This window comes from Juglans regia, chromosome 3 (genome assembly GCF_001411555.2).
Source record: "Juglans regia cultivar Chandler chromosome 3, Walnut 2.0, whole genome shotgun sequence".
In the NCBI taxonomy this organism is placed as follows: domain Eukaryota; kingdom Viridiplantae; phylum Streptophyta; class Magnoliopsida; order Fagales; family Juglandaceae; genus Juglans; species Juglans regia.
Window position 1 is genome coordinate 14,296,444 of NC_049903.1, and position 13,230 is coordinate 14,309,673.

Consider the following 13,230-nt stretch of genomic DNA (forward strand, 5'->3'; position numbering starts at 1 on the left):
TATATCAATTATTATATTTATACGGCTTCAAATAAAATGTTTAATTTTAGGAATATGACATCCTCTAATCTCTTTAAATATTAAAAATATTCTCAATATAAATATAGAGGTAATACTGGTATAAAATAATACATGTGCCATGCTCTTCGCTACTGAGTTATGCTTTCTATATGGTTTCAAAGAAAATAATAATTGAGACACTTTTCTATTGATGGGCATTTTAAATATGTTCCCAATGTTTTGTATTTTTTTTTTTTTTTTTTTGGGGTGGTGTTCATCTTCCTCAATAAACAATCATTGTGGGCTGTGTCTATGTTCACTGCAATATATACACAAGGTATTACTCAATTGGGAAGCAGCAAACCTCTTAAATTTCCACTCTATCAATTGCACTGTCATCTTCGTTTTCTGAAATGTGCTCCCCTCGAGAGAGGATATTCATAAAGGTCTTTGTGGCTTGGCCAACAGCACGAGAAGTCTTCTTTGCAGCTCCTGCAACGACAGGTTGCAAAGAGATGATGGGCAGGCTTGCTCTCTCTTGAATCATTGCTGTATCGTACAAACAAGCGCCAATATAAAATTAATAACCAGAAACAAAATTAGAAAAAAAAAAAAAAAAAGTCTCTCTTCCACTTCTTTCTTTTGAGTTAGTACAGTATAAGCTTTTAACATACAGATAGTTTGCTGTCGAGCAAGTGTTCCAATCTGTCGAATTCCAGCTTCTGCAGCTTGAACCGCTTGAGCTGATTTGCTGACCCCATCAGCTATCTCTTGGCTGAGTACCAATTCCAATAAACAAATACCATAATTGAAGCATACTAGATACTAGACAACATCAATGAAACAGCAGGAGGTGGTGTAGGTGGTGGTGGTCATAACATTCAACAAAATGACTTTTGTTTTCCTCTTTATATACGTAATCTCAATACAAAGCGCAGAGGGGCGAAACCTTAGTACACGAAGTATACAAGAGGACCCCTATTTAGAACAAAGAAAAAAACACAGCATTGAACAACATAACAAAAAATTTAATTTATGGTATCTTTTATAAGTAAAAGAAAACTGAATAATGTTTTTGTTCTCAAGGAGGAGCAAAAGCATCTTATGGTCACCTCAAATCACTTAGTTCCAGCGTAAGGTCGCTGATTTCCATGCCAGAGAGCCGAATAGCAGCCATTGTACTGGGGAGCTCCTCACGGGCTGTATCTGCTAGCTTTGAGAGAGATTTTGCAGCTCTCCCCATTGCCTTAAGAACATAGAGGAAAAATAGAAACATATAAATCAGTGTCTAGAAAACTATTTATCCCTATCACATCAAGCTTTTAGAAAATATGTATAAACCTGCAATCAGAACCATCCACAAATAAGAATAACAACTTACAACTTGCAAGAGAGGACTCTAAACATTAGAATGCACCAGCAAAAAAGGCATAAATCATGACTTGCCGCCCGATAAACCTCATTATAAGGTCCAATTTAGAACAAAGAATGAATAGCATGAGGAATCATCTATATGAAAACCTCTTTAAATCATGAATGCAAGATACTTTGCACATTTTTTAATCTAAAAAAACTAGTGAGCTTCAAAGTTATTGGAACATCATCAACAGATTATCATACGATAATCCAGGCACTTCAAATGGTCACTGCAATTGTAACTGCATGGCCCAAAAATATAAGATTAAACAGAAAGTGTAAAATGAGGATCTTATCAAATTATTAATTTTTTGAAACAATATGCTTACAAACTTAAGGTATTGGCTGTGGAGAAAATTTTGAGACAAGCTAGGGTTCACATATCTGATATATGAAAGAAAACCCTCATTCTTATACCAGACCAGAAAAAATTATATGAGAGCACAAGTCAAGCACGCATAGCAGCAGATACTCTAAAATCTAGGCTTTAAATGACACCACCCAAACCAACTTCTCCATTACCATCCTCGGGCAGTAATGCTCTCTGGTGTTCCCGTACAATTGATGGAATCACACAGTAACATCACTGACTAATATAAATAATCAGATCATTAGTCTAAAGAGAGGAAAATTTCAAAGCATAAACTCTGTGCCGAAAAAATTACTCTAATATCACCCAAAAGAGCATTAAACTACATTAACCTCAGGAATATAACCAATTCCTCATCAAGTACACCAATCTAGCAACTGAAAAGCAGTTTTCACAAGATGGCTTGTCCCTAGCATTGCTCTTTATGTAAAGTCTCATCCATCAGTTCAACAAAACCAACAAGCAGAATGTTAATCATACTTCCATAAACAATTAAAAATAACCATTCCAAGGTATGCCCCAGGAAGCTTTGCCTACTTTTTAATTTTGGATTTAGGCACTACCAAGATAGAAGAATGTGCATAACTACACATATCAGGGAATCATTGGGAAATTACATCTGATAGTTCAGATTTGACCTTTAGCGATTAGCTGAAGAGCAAGAGAATGGAAACAATTGTTTGTGAAAGAAGTAAAGCACTTTGTCACCTATTTTAGGTCCAACAAGGCAAAAAAACAAAACACTTTGTCCCATTACAGGCCCATAAAGGAAACATTAAGAAAAAAAAAGGCTGGAAGATTGAAGCATAAATGGGTAGTGACCATAATGTCCAAGTCACTTAATTCTCATGCTAAAATTTTAAGCACAAAAGAAAGGGCAGTCACAATAGTCATAAGTGAGATGAATAATGTTATCATATATAATGTTGGGGCATGCAATACAAAGATATTATGAGCTTAAACAAAACACCAGTCAACTTACAAATAGTGTTGGGACGGCTGCAATAACAAGGCTAGTAAATGCCACAGAAGTCTGCACATGTCAAAATTAACTTACGATCACAAATAATAACAAAATCAACATAAATCATGGACAATTGCAATCAAACTTAACCTTCCAGGCATGTCAGGAAAATATAGCACACTTAATGACTATCATAAGTTTGATTACAGCATATTCAAATGAATCAAACCATAACCGATTCTTCTAGTGCATCCCAAAGAATAAACTAATTTATCACCAATTTCTAATACAACTTCCTGTAAAGTACCACGGAACAAATAACACCCTTTTGACAAATCACATATTCTTCTAATTTCCACAACAAGAATTCTTTAATAGTACTGAAGAAGTTTCAAAGAACTATTAACCCCTAGGGGTTGGCTCAAGTGGTAAAGGCCTTAATATTGGTGGTATGCTCCTTCTAGGTCTAAGGTTTGAATCCTCTTAGGTACAAACAATTCCTATGGGTCATCGGACTGAGAGACTTTTCCCTTGAATTATCCGAGGTGCACTTGCGGGAAACTCTTTATCGATGATTTGTACACCCCCGGGATTAGTTGGGATGCTATTTTAGGGCACCAGGTGCCAATAAAAAAAAAAAGATTCAATGAACTATTTCAATGTCTCCTTTTTAATAGAAAATAAATGAGATGAGATGAAAAGTTTGTGAATAGTAGTGAAATGATTTGTGAATAGTAGTGAAATTGTTTGAGTTAAGATGTTTTATTGAATTTTAGAAAATGAAAGAGAAAAAGTTGAATAAAAATATTATAAAATTAAAATATTATTATAATATAATTTTTGTCTTGGAATTTGAAAAAGTTGAAATGTTTTTTGTGTTTTGTTTGGAAGTTTGGAAAAGTTGTAATAATTAGGTAATAGTTAGATGAAAAAGTTGAAAGTTGAAAATTTAAAATTGAAAAATGTTTATATTTGAATGATGTTTGGATGTCGAGATGAGACATCTCAAACAGCCCTAAGACAGAACAGTGGGATTTTTCTTATTGCAAAAATCATGAATTGAAAACAATTTCCACTCCCTTCAAAACGACCGATGCCATCAGCTGCAGCCTTTTCATTTTTAGGGAATATGCGACCTTACACCTAAAAAGGCTACTTTAAAACTTATTTGGATTGATGCATCACATCAAATTGTAAAGCCCTTTTAATTGCAAAATGGATTCAATATATCAAACCAGTAGGTTTTTAAGCTCTCCCTTTTTGTCATTTTTTTTGTAGGCCTGGAATTTCCCAAAACAAATTTGATCTATAAGAAGTACTGAAAACCTTTTGGATGTTTCACATGAATAGGAATTTGTATCTGCTTATGTGACACGTTTTTTCAAAGGAACTTCTGTTAATTGGAAAAGTCATTAGAATTTGCAACAATTGCGGCAATAGACATAAAAAAGTTAAAATGCAGTCATTTAGGGGATCTCTAAATGCAACTCCTTGGCTTCTTATTTTTAATAGCTCTATTCAAATAATGGATTTGTTGTGATACCTCATATGATAACAATAATGGTAGATGGTGTATGGGATCCCATATTGTTTGGGAAGAAAAAGTTTTTGCTCTTAATAATATTCCAATGGGATTCCAATTGTATCATTGACGGGTCTTTTTGGAGTATAGGTCATGTGGTTTGGGTCTTCCATTGGGGCGTTACAAATGGTATCAGAGCCTATCACAACCAGAAATGCGAGACTTGAGCCGTGTCACCTATGAGGGACTGGCCTGACAAGGACGCAAGAATTTAAAGGGGGTAGATTATGATACCCCATATAATAAGGATAAGTGTAGGTGGTGTATAAGATCTCACATTACTTGAGAATGAGAAGTTCTTGCTTTTATAAGGTTCCAATGGAGTTCCAATTATATCATTGACTAGTCATTTTGGAGTATAGGTCATGTGGTTTGGGTCTTCCATTGGGATGTTACATTTGCATTTCCAGTCTAATGGATAACATGCACTGAAAAACTTAAGTGTGCCACTAAATCCTAGTGGCACATCAGGCATGCCCAATATAAACAAAGAAATCCAATCAAAGGTATTCAAAGCTAGAAGCTCAAACAACAACGCCATTATATTCAAAAGCCTAAATTTCCTCATACCGTGCAAGCAATGAAAGCCAAGAGGAAGAACGCTTGGTCACTCAAGCTCAGTTTGGCCGCAGGTACAACGTTTGCCGGAACACTGGGGCTCCCCACTTCCACATTCCATCGAGTCTGTGAGTTTTCATCTTCAACCAGGTCTTCTCTCGAAACCTCCTCATTCTTTAATTGGTCGTTAGATGGTCCTGCGGTATGGGAACTGCAAAGAGAAACCAATCTAGACGGCTTGTACCGGGAATTTAAGGAGACTATGGAGGGGAAAGTAAAGCGTTTTACGCAGTACACATTTGGATTCTTTGGCTGATAGGATGTATAGGCACAAAACGGAGCAAATGGGTGTGAGCAATTAGTACTTATAAGAGCAGATTTCATTGTGAACTCTAGGGAATCGGGGAGATTACCAATAATAACAATACCAATTATGGAAATCTGAGATATTACACGTATTTCAAGGGATCTGAGATATTACAAGAAAATCAAGGAAGACTTGAGGTTACCCAAAATCCACCACCTGAAAACAGATTCAAGAAACGAAAATATTTTATATATATATATATATATATATATATATATATATATAAATACAGGATTTACAAGAGTAAAACATAGAAGATGCGGATAAAGAGTAGGGTTTCAAGATACGAGTTTAGTCTGTCGAACAAACAGGCAATTTAAGGGAAAAGAAAACGGATTCAAGAGCAATGGTATCCTACCTTGTATGTCACTATAACTCGATTAGTGGAAGGTTGTAACTTGTACCTGTGCCTTCACTGCAACTCTATACTTCATGTTCGGTGACCTGGCAGTCGTCTCTCTGTATATATCTATAGAGTAAAACCAGCCACGACCTTTTTCTCCGTCTCTATTTTTTTTTTCCTAAAATAAATGTGAACCCTAATTTTTGTATTTAATTTTTATTTTTAGTTTGATCAATTCGTTCCTTATTCATATTGACTTTTTAATATCGATATGTTTATGTTCTTTGTATAATTGTGTTATGATGCCGTGAAGGGAGAAGAAGCCTTAGGGTTACGTGGAAGACAACATCGGCAGAAGTAAAGTGAACTAAGTGGAAGCTACGAAGTAAGTGAAGTGAAGGGGATCCAATGGTACGACGTCGTGCAGCGGAATTCAAAGGCATGCGCAACGACTTCCTACTCAGACGCAGTGTTTTGGCTTACACATGCCAAAACGATGCGTTCAAATTATCAGAATAACACTTTCAGTTTTATGTCGTTTTATGTCATTTCAAATGTAAGTTTTACTTTCAGTTGTTAAACACACCGTTTTGGCATTCACAATCCAAAACGGTGCGTGGTCTGTCATACCCGGTAGGTTACTGTAGCCTTACCTGGGTGAGTTTGTTAGGGATTCGGCATAAAGGCAAGGGACGGACCTGAGAGGGTTACGAAAAATTCCTAAGTCTTGATAGCAGTACGTTGTAAGGGAGGAAGGAACTACCTCGAATAGTTCCCACGTGATTTCGTGAATGAAATTCGTCTTGGGCCACTGAGAATTCTCATTGCCATTTTATCAAACAGCTGCAGTCCCATTTATTCTTAGTGTATTCAACTTCATCCCTGTCCTACAGATTCCATAGATTCACAGTAATTAGCAAGAAGACTGCAAGGGTCTTAACAAATTGCCTGTGTAAGTTGCAACTGTGATGATGGTCAGATTATCTGTTGAATGATAAATAATAAAAATATATATATTATTTCTTCTTTCAAGTCTTTAATCTTAATTAGAGCTTGCATAAAATAATTTTCCAGGAGGAATCCTCTCTATTTGCTTTGGAAATTTGAGAAAATTCAAACAAACACACTTTAGAGTAGGTTTGGTAACTAAAATAAAACACAAAATTCTCATCTCATCATTACACATTTTTCAAATTTTCATACAAAATATAATAAATAATTCAACTTTTTCAAATTCCAATACACCTTTTTCAAATCCTAAAATAATAATAATATTAAAACATAATATTTTAAACTTCAAAACAAAATATAAAATTCTCATCTCATCTCCCAAACCTACCTAGATGTTTTTATCTAAATAAAGCAAACTAAAAATTACTTGAAACAAAGTGAAGGGAATAAGAATAAATTGACCTTATAAAAAGTTACATTGTCAAAAACATTCTCTCTTTTTCTTTTTTCTTTTTTTACTTGGCACCAGGTGTTTGAAATAACATCCCAACTAAATTTAGCATATACATATACTCGATAAGAAATTTTTTGCAAGTACATATCGAGTAATTTAAAAAAAAAATTTAATTCGATAAATCTTAAAAATTATTGTTATTCCCAAGGGCTAAACCTTAAATGTGGAAAGAGCATATCACCAAAATCAAGGTTGTTATCACTTGAGCCAATCCCAAGAATTATTGTCAACAAACCAAGTTAGGCCTCCTTTCTTTGTATTAGATGGAATCATCCTCATCTTGTTGTTTATAAGAGCACTTTCATTATATTAGCTAAAAATTAAATTTATTAAATATTTAGTTATTAGAGAGTAAAATATACTCACAATGAATTAGTTAAATTCTAAATATTTAAAATTTAGCTACAACGACTTTCAAAATTTTTTTTAAATTTGAAAGTTTTGTATATATATTAAATACATATTTTATTAATTATTTATCTCTCTCTTTCTTTCTATCACATATTTTATCACAATTGATATATTAATTTGAGTTAGTGATATATTAATTTAATAAAAATATGATTATTAATTAATATATAATAGGTATAATAGTAAAATATGATAAAATAAAATAAATTAATAATTAAAAAAATTAAATATTTTTAAAATTATTAGTTATTCATTATTATATGATGAATAAATGTATAATCTAATGTAGAGATTTGATGTGAATAATCAAAACTAAATTCATCTTATATCATTTTATTGTTATATAATAAAAAATAGTTATTCCAATATTGAGATTTATATGAATGGAATAGTCAAAAATTAAAATTTTTTTATATTCATAAAAAAATATCCTTTAATTTTGATCAATTCAACGAGATTGCTCTAATACCATATTTTTATAAGAGCCAAAATCAAGAAAAAGTCATTTGTAATTTGGGGGCCTTTATAAAATATGGAGCCTTAGGATATTTCCAAGTAACCTATCCCTTGGGCTGGCCCTGTCCACAACGCTGACCACGCGCAATGAGCAGAGCAGATATTTGGGCCCATATTAATTTAAAGACAAAATGTTAGTCGACCTGTGATTGGGAAATGGAATGCCAGTACTATGCATTGAGATCAAACCCAACACTACTAATCTTCCGGTCTTTCGTAGAGTTAGCGACCGATTGTTATAGGGTAATTCTATTATCAAGTTAGTTAGTGCGGATATTTTGTCCACATTATTAATATTACACGATTTAATTTATAAGACTAAATAATATAAAAAATTACACAACAAGTTAAAATAAGAGAAAAAGTCATTCACGACTCATTGAGATAGTCCAAGACTATATGAGACGGTCCAAAACAGTGGTACGGTGCCCGTTCATTTATTCATAACAATGAATAGAAAGTAAATATAATAAATGTAAATAAAGATGGAGACACAGATTTATGTGGTTCAGTGTCCACAGGTCATTTGGAGAGCAAATTTACTATAATATGAATATTTTATAATCTCTCATGATCTATCATTTTTCTTTATACAATAAAAATTGAAGACCTCTTTTCTAGAAAATATAATATCTTAAAACTCTTGTTATAAGGTTGGAGATGATACTCTATGTTCTCATATTCCTTTTATTATGGCTCTTGGAAGTGATGATGAAGTGCTACTTTTAAGGTTGTGTTTGGATGTTGAAGTGAGTTGGGTTGAGATGATAAAATATTGTTAGAATATTATTTTTTAATATTATTATTATTTTGAGATTTAAAAAAGTTGAATTGTTTATTATATTTTGTATTGAGATTTGAAAAAGTTGTAATGATAAGTTGAGATGAGTTGAGATTAGTTTAGGATCCAAACGAAGCCTAAGTCTCCTCTCATGTATTTGACTTGCTTTTCCCTCCTTTTTTTTTTTCTTTTACTTCATTTTTCTCTAACACCTTGCCTTCCCTTTTTTGTTTGTCCCCCATGGGTATCCGTCCTTCTACTCTATTTCTACTCTTTTTTTCTAACCTTATCCTTTTTCTCTTCTTCCCTTTAGCTTCCTGAGGGTGATTTGGGTTTAGTAGGTCTTGGCTGGGCCTAATGTATTTACCCCCAAACAAGACTCAAATCAGTAATTTTTCTTTATAAATTAAATTTTTTTCACATTAAAGATAAGCACACATCGGCTTATGAATAGAAATTTTAAGTATTAAAACATATATTGGTGAGAAAAATCTACTAATTATTTTTTTCCTTTTACTTTGATTCATTCCATTTCTTCATCAGTGACGATGCAAGTTTCCAATCTTGATATGACAAATTCCTGATCAGCTCAATCTGAGGATATATAGCATAATGAACTTTATGTTAATGGCATCTTGATGAAACTGGAGACCCTAACCTTCCTCACACTTTCTTGTTTTGGCCATTAACTATTTCCTCAGCCTTCCATTGAGGATATATTACATACTGAACTTTATGTTAATAGCTAAAGGAACCGTACAGTCATTTTGAAAAAAAGTAAAATTTATTATTAAAAAATTAATTTTTTTTTATAAATTTCATATTTATTTATTTTTTTAAAATAATTACACGACACTTACATATTCACAATTATAAATATTATTTATCTTAATTTTCAGCGCTAGCTGGCCTTCCTCCCTAGTTTAGTTGTATCCTTGGTCAACTTATAGCCATTTCTTACATTTAAAACCTTCATGATGTTGTTCCATCAACCCATCACCACTTTTCAGTTCATTTATTTATTATTAGTATTTGTCGTAGTACTGGGACTGATTCTTCCGATTTAATTCCCAACAAATGGTATAAAAGTTGTGATCAGGAGCCCTATTTTGTCCGTGATTTTTTAATTTTGCGCATATATATATATATATATATATATATATATATATCTAGTTAGCATGGTTCTTATTCTATTCGCACACGAAAAAAAAATATTTACAATAATTATTATGTAATTATTTTTAAAAAAATAAATACAATATAAAATTCATATAAAAAATTAATTTTTTAATAATAAATCTCACTCTTTCTCAAAACGATTAGATGGTGTTTACGTACTTTACAATTACATAGAGAATTACTTGTTTTTGCATTTTCAAAAGTACTCGATAGCCCAATTTGGATTGAGATATTATTTCAATTCATCTCATCATTATAACTTTTCTAAATTCCTATACAAAATATAGTTATTGTTAAAATATTATTTTTTAATATTATTATTTTTTTAAGATTTGAAAAGTTAAATTGTTTATTATATTTTGTATGAAAATTTAGAAAAGTTATAATGATGAGATGAGATGAGAAGAGTTGAGATGATTTTGTATCCAAATAAGACAGACTTCATTGAATCATTTTAGATATTGAGATGAGATAAAAAAAATTTGTAAATAGTAATGAAATAGTTTGAGTTAAGACGTTTTATAGAGTTTTGGAAAAGTAGAGAGAAATAATTGAATAAAAAAATTATAAAGTTAAAATATTACTAGAATATAATTATTTTTTAATTTGAAAAAGCTGAAAATTATTTTTTGTGTTTTATTTAAAAGTTTAAAAAAGTTATAATAATTAAGTAATGATTAGATAAAAAAATTAAAAATTATTTGTATTTAAATAATATTTAAATGTTAAGATGAAATCATATTGTAAGATCTCAACATTCAAACTAGTCCTAAATTACTGCATGGGTTGGACAAACTAAACATGAAGGAGATCATAGATCACTCCTTATCTAATTGGACCGTCATAAATTTAATTTACACACCACCAATATTCATATCCTCAAGTTTATTAGGTAAATTCTATCTTCATTTCACTGATTGAATTCTCAATTTTTCTACGCAGAGTCTTAACTAAAAAACTAATCGGCTCTAATAGCTATTAATATTATATATATATATATATATATATATATATATATATTGACTACACATCAGTCTATACTCTCCACACACTTTACGTAGTATCACTTTTTTCTTTTTTTTTTTTCTTTTTTTTTAACCTACAATATTAAGTGTGCTACGGCTGCAGTGCACAATAAGTCGCTGTGAATATTTTTTGATATATATATATATATATATATATGTGCATGTGCCAGTTTTGGTCTAATCTTTACTGATCTTTTACCTTAAAAAAAAAGAAAAAAGGAAAAAACAAAAGAAGTAATCATGGAAAGTGGAACATTAACGCGTTTTTGAACTTTGGTAAAGAAACCGACTAAAAACCCCAACGCCTCCTTCTAATTAGAGGGCCCAAGGGTACGAATATTTGGATATTGTAGTCAGCGTCGTCTGATCTTTGGAACATATATAAAAGGAAAAAAAATTGACATATCCTTTTATATCAAAATAGCTAGATGTAATATAATAGTACTAGCTACCTAGTGTGTGTGTGTGTGTTAATTAAATTGATGCGAGTCTTGATCTAAAATTCATGCAGACTTGAGTGTGTGTCGATCGTATATAGCATTAATTGATATAATTAAGTGAATTAATTATGAAAAATATTCCCATATTTATTATAGCTAAAGGCATAATTAATTCAAGTTGCCAGAACTTCATCGTATAAATGAAAAGAGAATTATTATAAATATAAAGAGATTACACAAAATAAATTTATAAATTGATGTGACTCTATAAAATCCGTTAAATTCATTTTATAATAAAAATAACTTTACAATTTGATGTATGATATCAAGACATATCAATTCATAAGTTTATTTTCGTGTAATTTTTTTATGATTAAAGTATTTTTCAAATTAAAGGTATTGATGGGATATTCCGACAATCCTAATCACTGCGATCACTCTAAAAAGAATTATATATATATAAAATATTACAAAGCTAAAAGATCAAACAAAGGCAACAGAAACAAAAGTAATATATTAACATCCTCGATCAGTGACTTTAGTGATTGAAGTAAGGACGTTATTTGGACCATCCATGGAAAGAATAATTACTACAAAGAAATTAAAAGGAGGCGATATTATATATATATATTTATATATATATAAGCCTAATTACAACCCACCCTAAAAAAGAAGACATTAGCAGGTCTAATCAAGCTACTAATTAATCGCCTAGAGACCGAGAGGGTGCCAAGAAAATGAATATCTATATACATATGATATTAATATATTATAGATTGTTGGATTATGAAAATAAAAATGAATATTATTGGTAGAGATTATTGAAGATTATGAAAATAAAATATAAATTAATTAAAAAAATATAAATAAAAAATAATAACATTTTATTATTATAGATAATGTGATGACTAATCTAATATAGACTTCAAGTTTTGAATGATTAGTTAAAAGTAAAAAAATTATATATTAATCAAAATTTTAAAAATAAGATAGTCAATCTAATGCTAATGCTAGTCATATATATCGAAAATGTTGGCGCAACCTCTCAAACTGATCACTCAATTTTACTATTTATATATTTTAATTTTTACTTAATAGATAAAGAAGTGTTTATTAATAAAATTATATATATTTTTTATTTTTTAATGATTAAAAATATTAAAAAATATGTAAAAAAATTAAAAAAAACAACAACAAATTAATAATTAGAGAGACGCCAACGTGATGGCCCACTAGCACCATCCTCTATGTGTGTGTATATATATATATATATGGGGAAATGCTATGCATCTGCCCTACACCGGCACACACTTCACATCATTTTTTTTTTTTTTACACTCAATAGGTTGAGTGTGTGCCGGTGTGGGGCAGATGTAAATATTTTTCGATATATATGTGTATATAATTTAATTAGTCATTGAGAAGCATGCATGCAGCATGCAATCTTCCACCACTAGCTAGGTTCTCCATCATTTTAATTCAGCTTCGTTCATTCGTACGACTTTCTTTTCCTTTTGACTTTGTAGTTCCATCAGTAAAATTGCTTTTCTTTTTTGAGCGCTGTTAGGGAGCAGCTCAGTAGTGATTGTTGGGCGAAGTATTAGGTAAAATTTATTTTTTAGTTTTTTTATTTATATTTTTTAAAAATATAAAAAAAATCAATACACTAATATTTATTTTTTAATTAACAAATAAAAAAATATATGAAAAAATTAAATATATAAACGATCAAAATAAAAAATAAAATAAAACGATATAGTAATATTTTTTTTTCTAAGGTGAATATATGCCACTAGCAAGCTGTCTCAACTGC

General features: G+C 30.8%; 1 protein-coding gene across 2 annotated transcripts; it reads right to left on the reverse strand.

The window, feature by feature from the left end:
- On the reverse strand, positions 1–5,752 carry LOC108993930. Of its 2 annotated transcripts, none has more exons than XM_018968985.2 (6): positions 5,662–5,752; positions 4,903–5,413; positions 2,769–2,819; positions 1,113–1,246; positions 675–775; positions 1–549 (listed from the first exon to the last, which is right to left on the reverse strand). In XM_018968985.2, exons 2-6 carry the CDS (start codon positions 5,272–5,274, stop codon positions 368–370), a joined length of 840 nt encoding a protein of 279 aa, XP_018824530.1. In that variant the 5' UTR covers positions 5,275–5,413; positions 5,662–5,752; the 3' UTR covers positions 1–367. The 2 variants fall into 2 exon arrangements, with proteins under 2 accessions (XP_018824530.1, XP_018824529.1); XM_018968984.2 differs by having other exon boundaries at positions 5,616–5,747.
- Between the last annotated feature and the right edge of the window lie 7,478 nt (positions 5,753–13,230).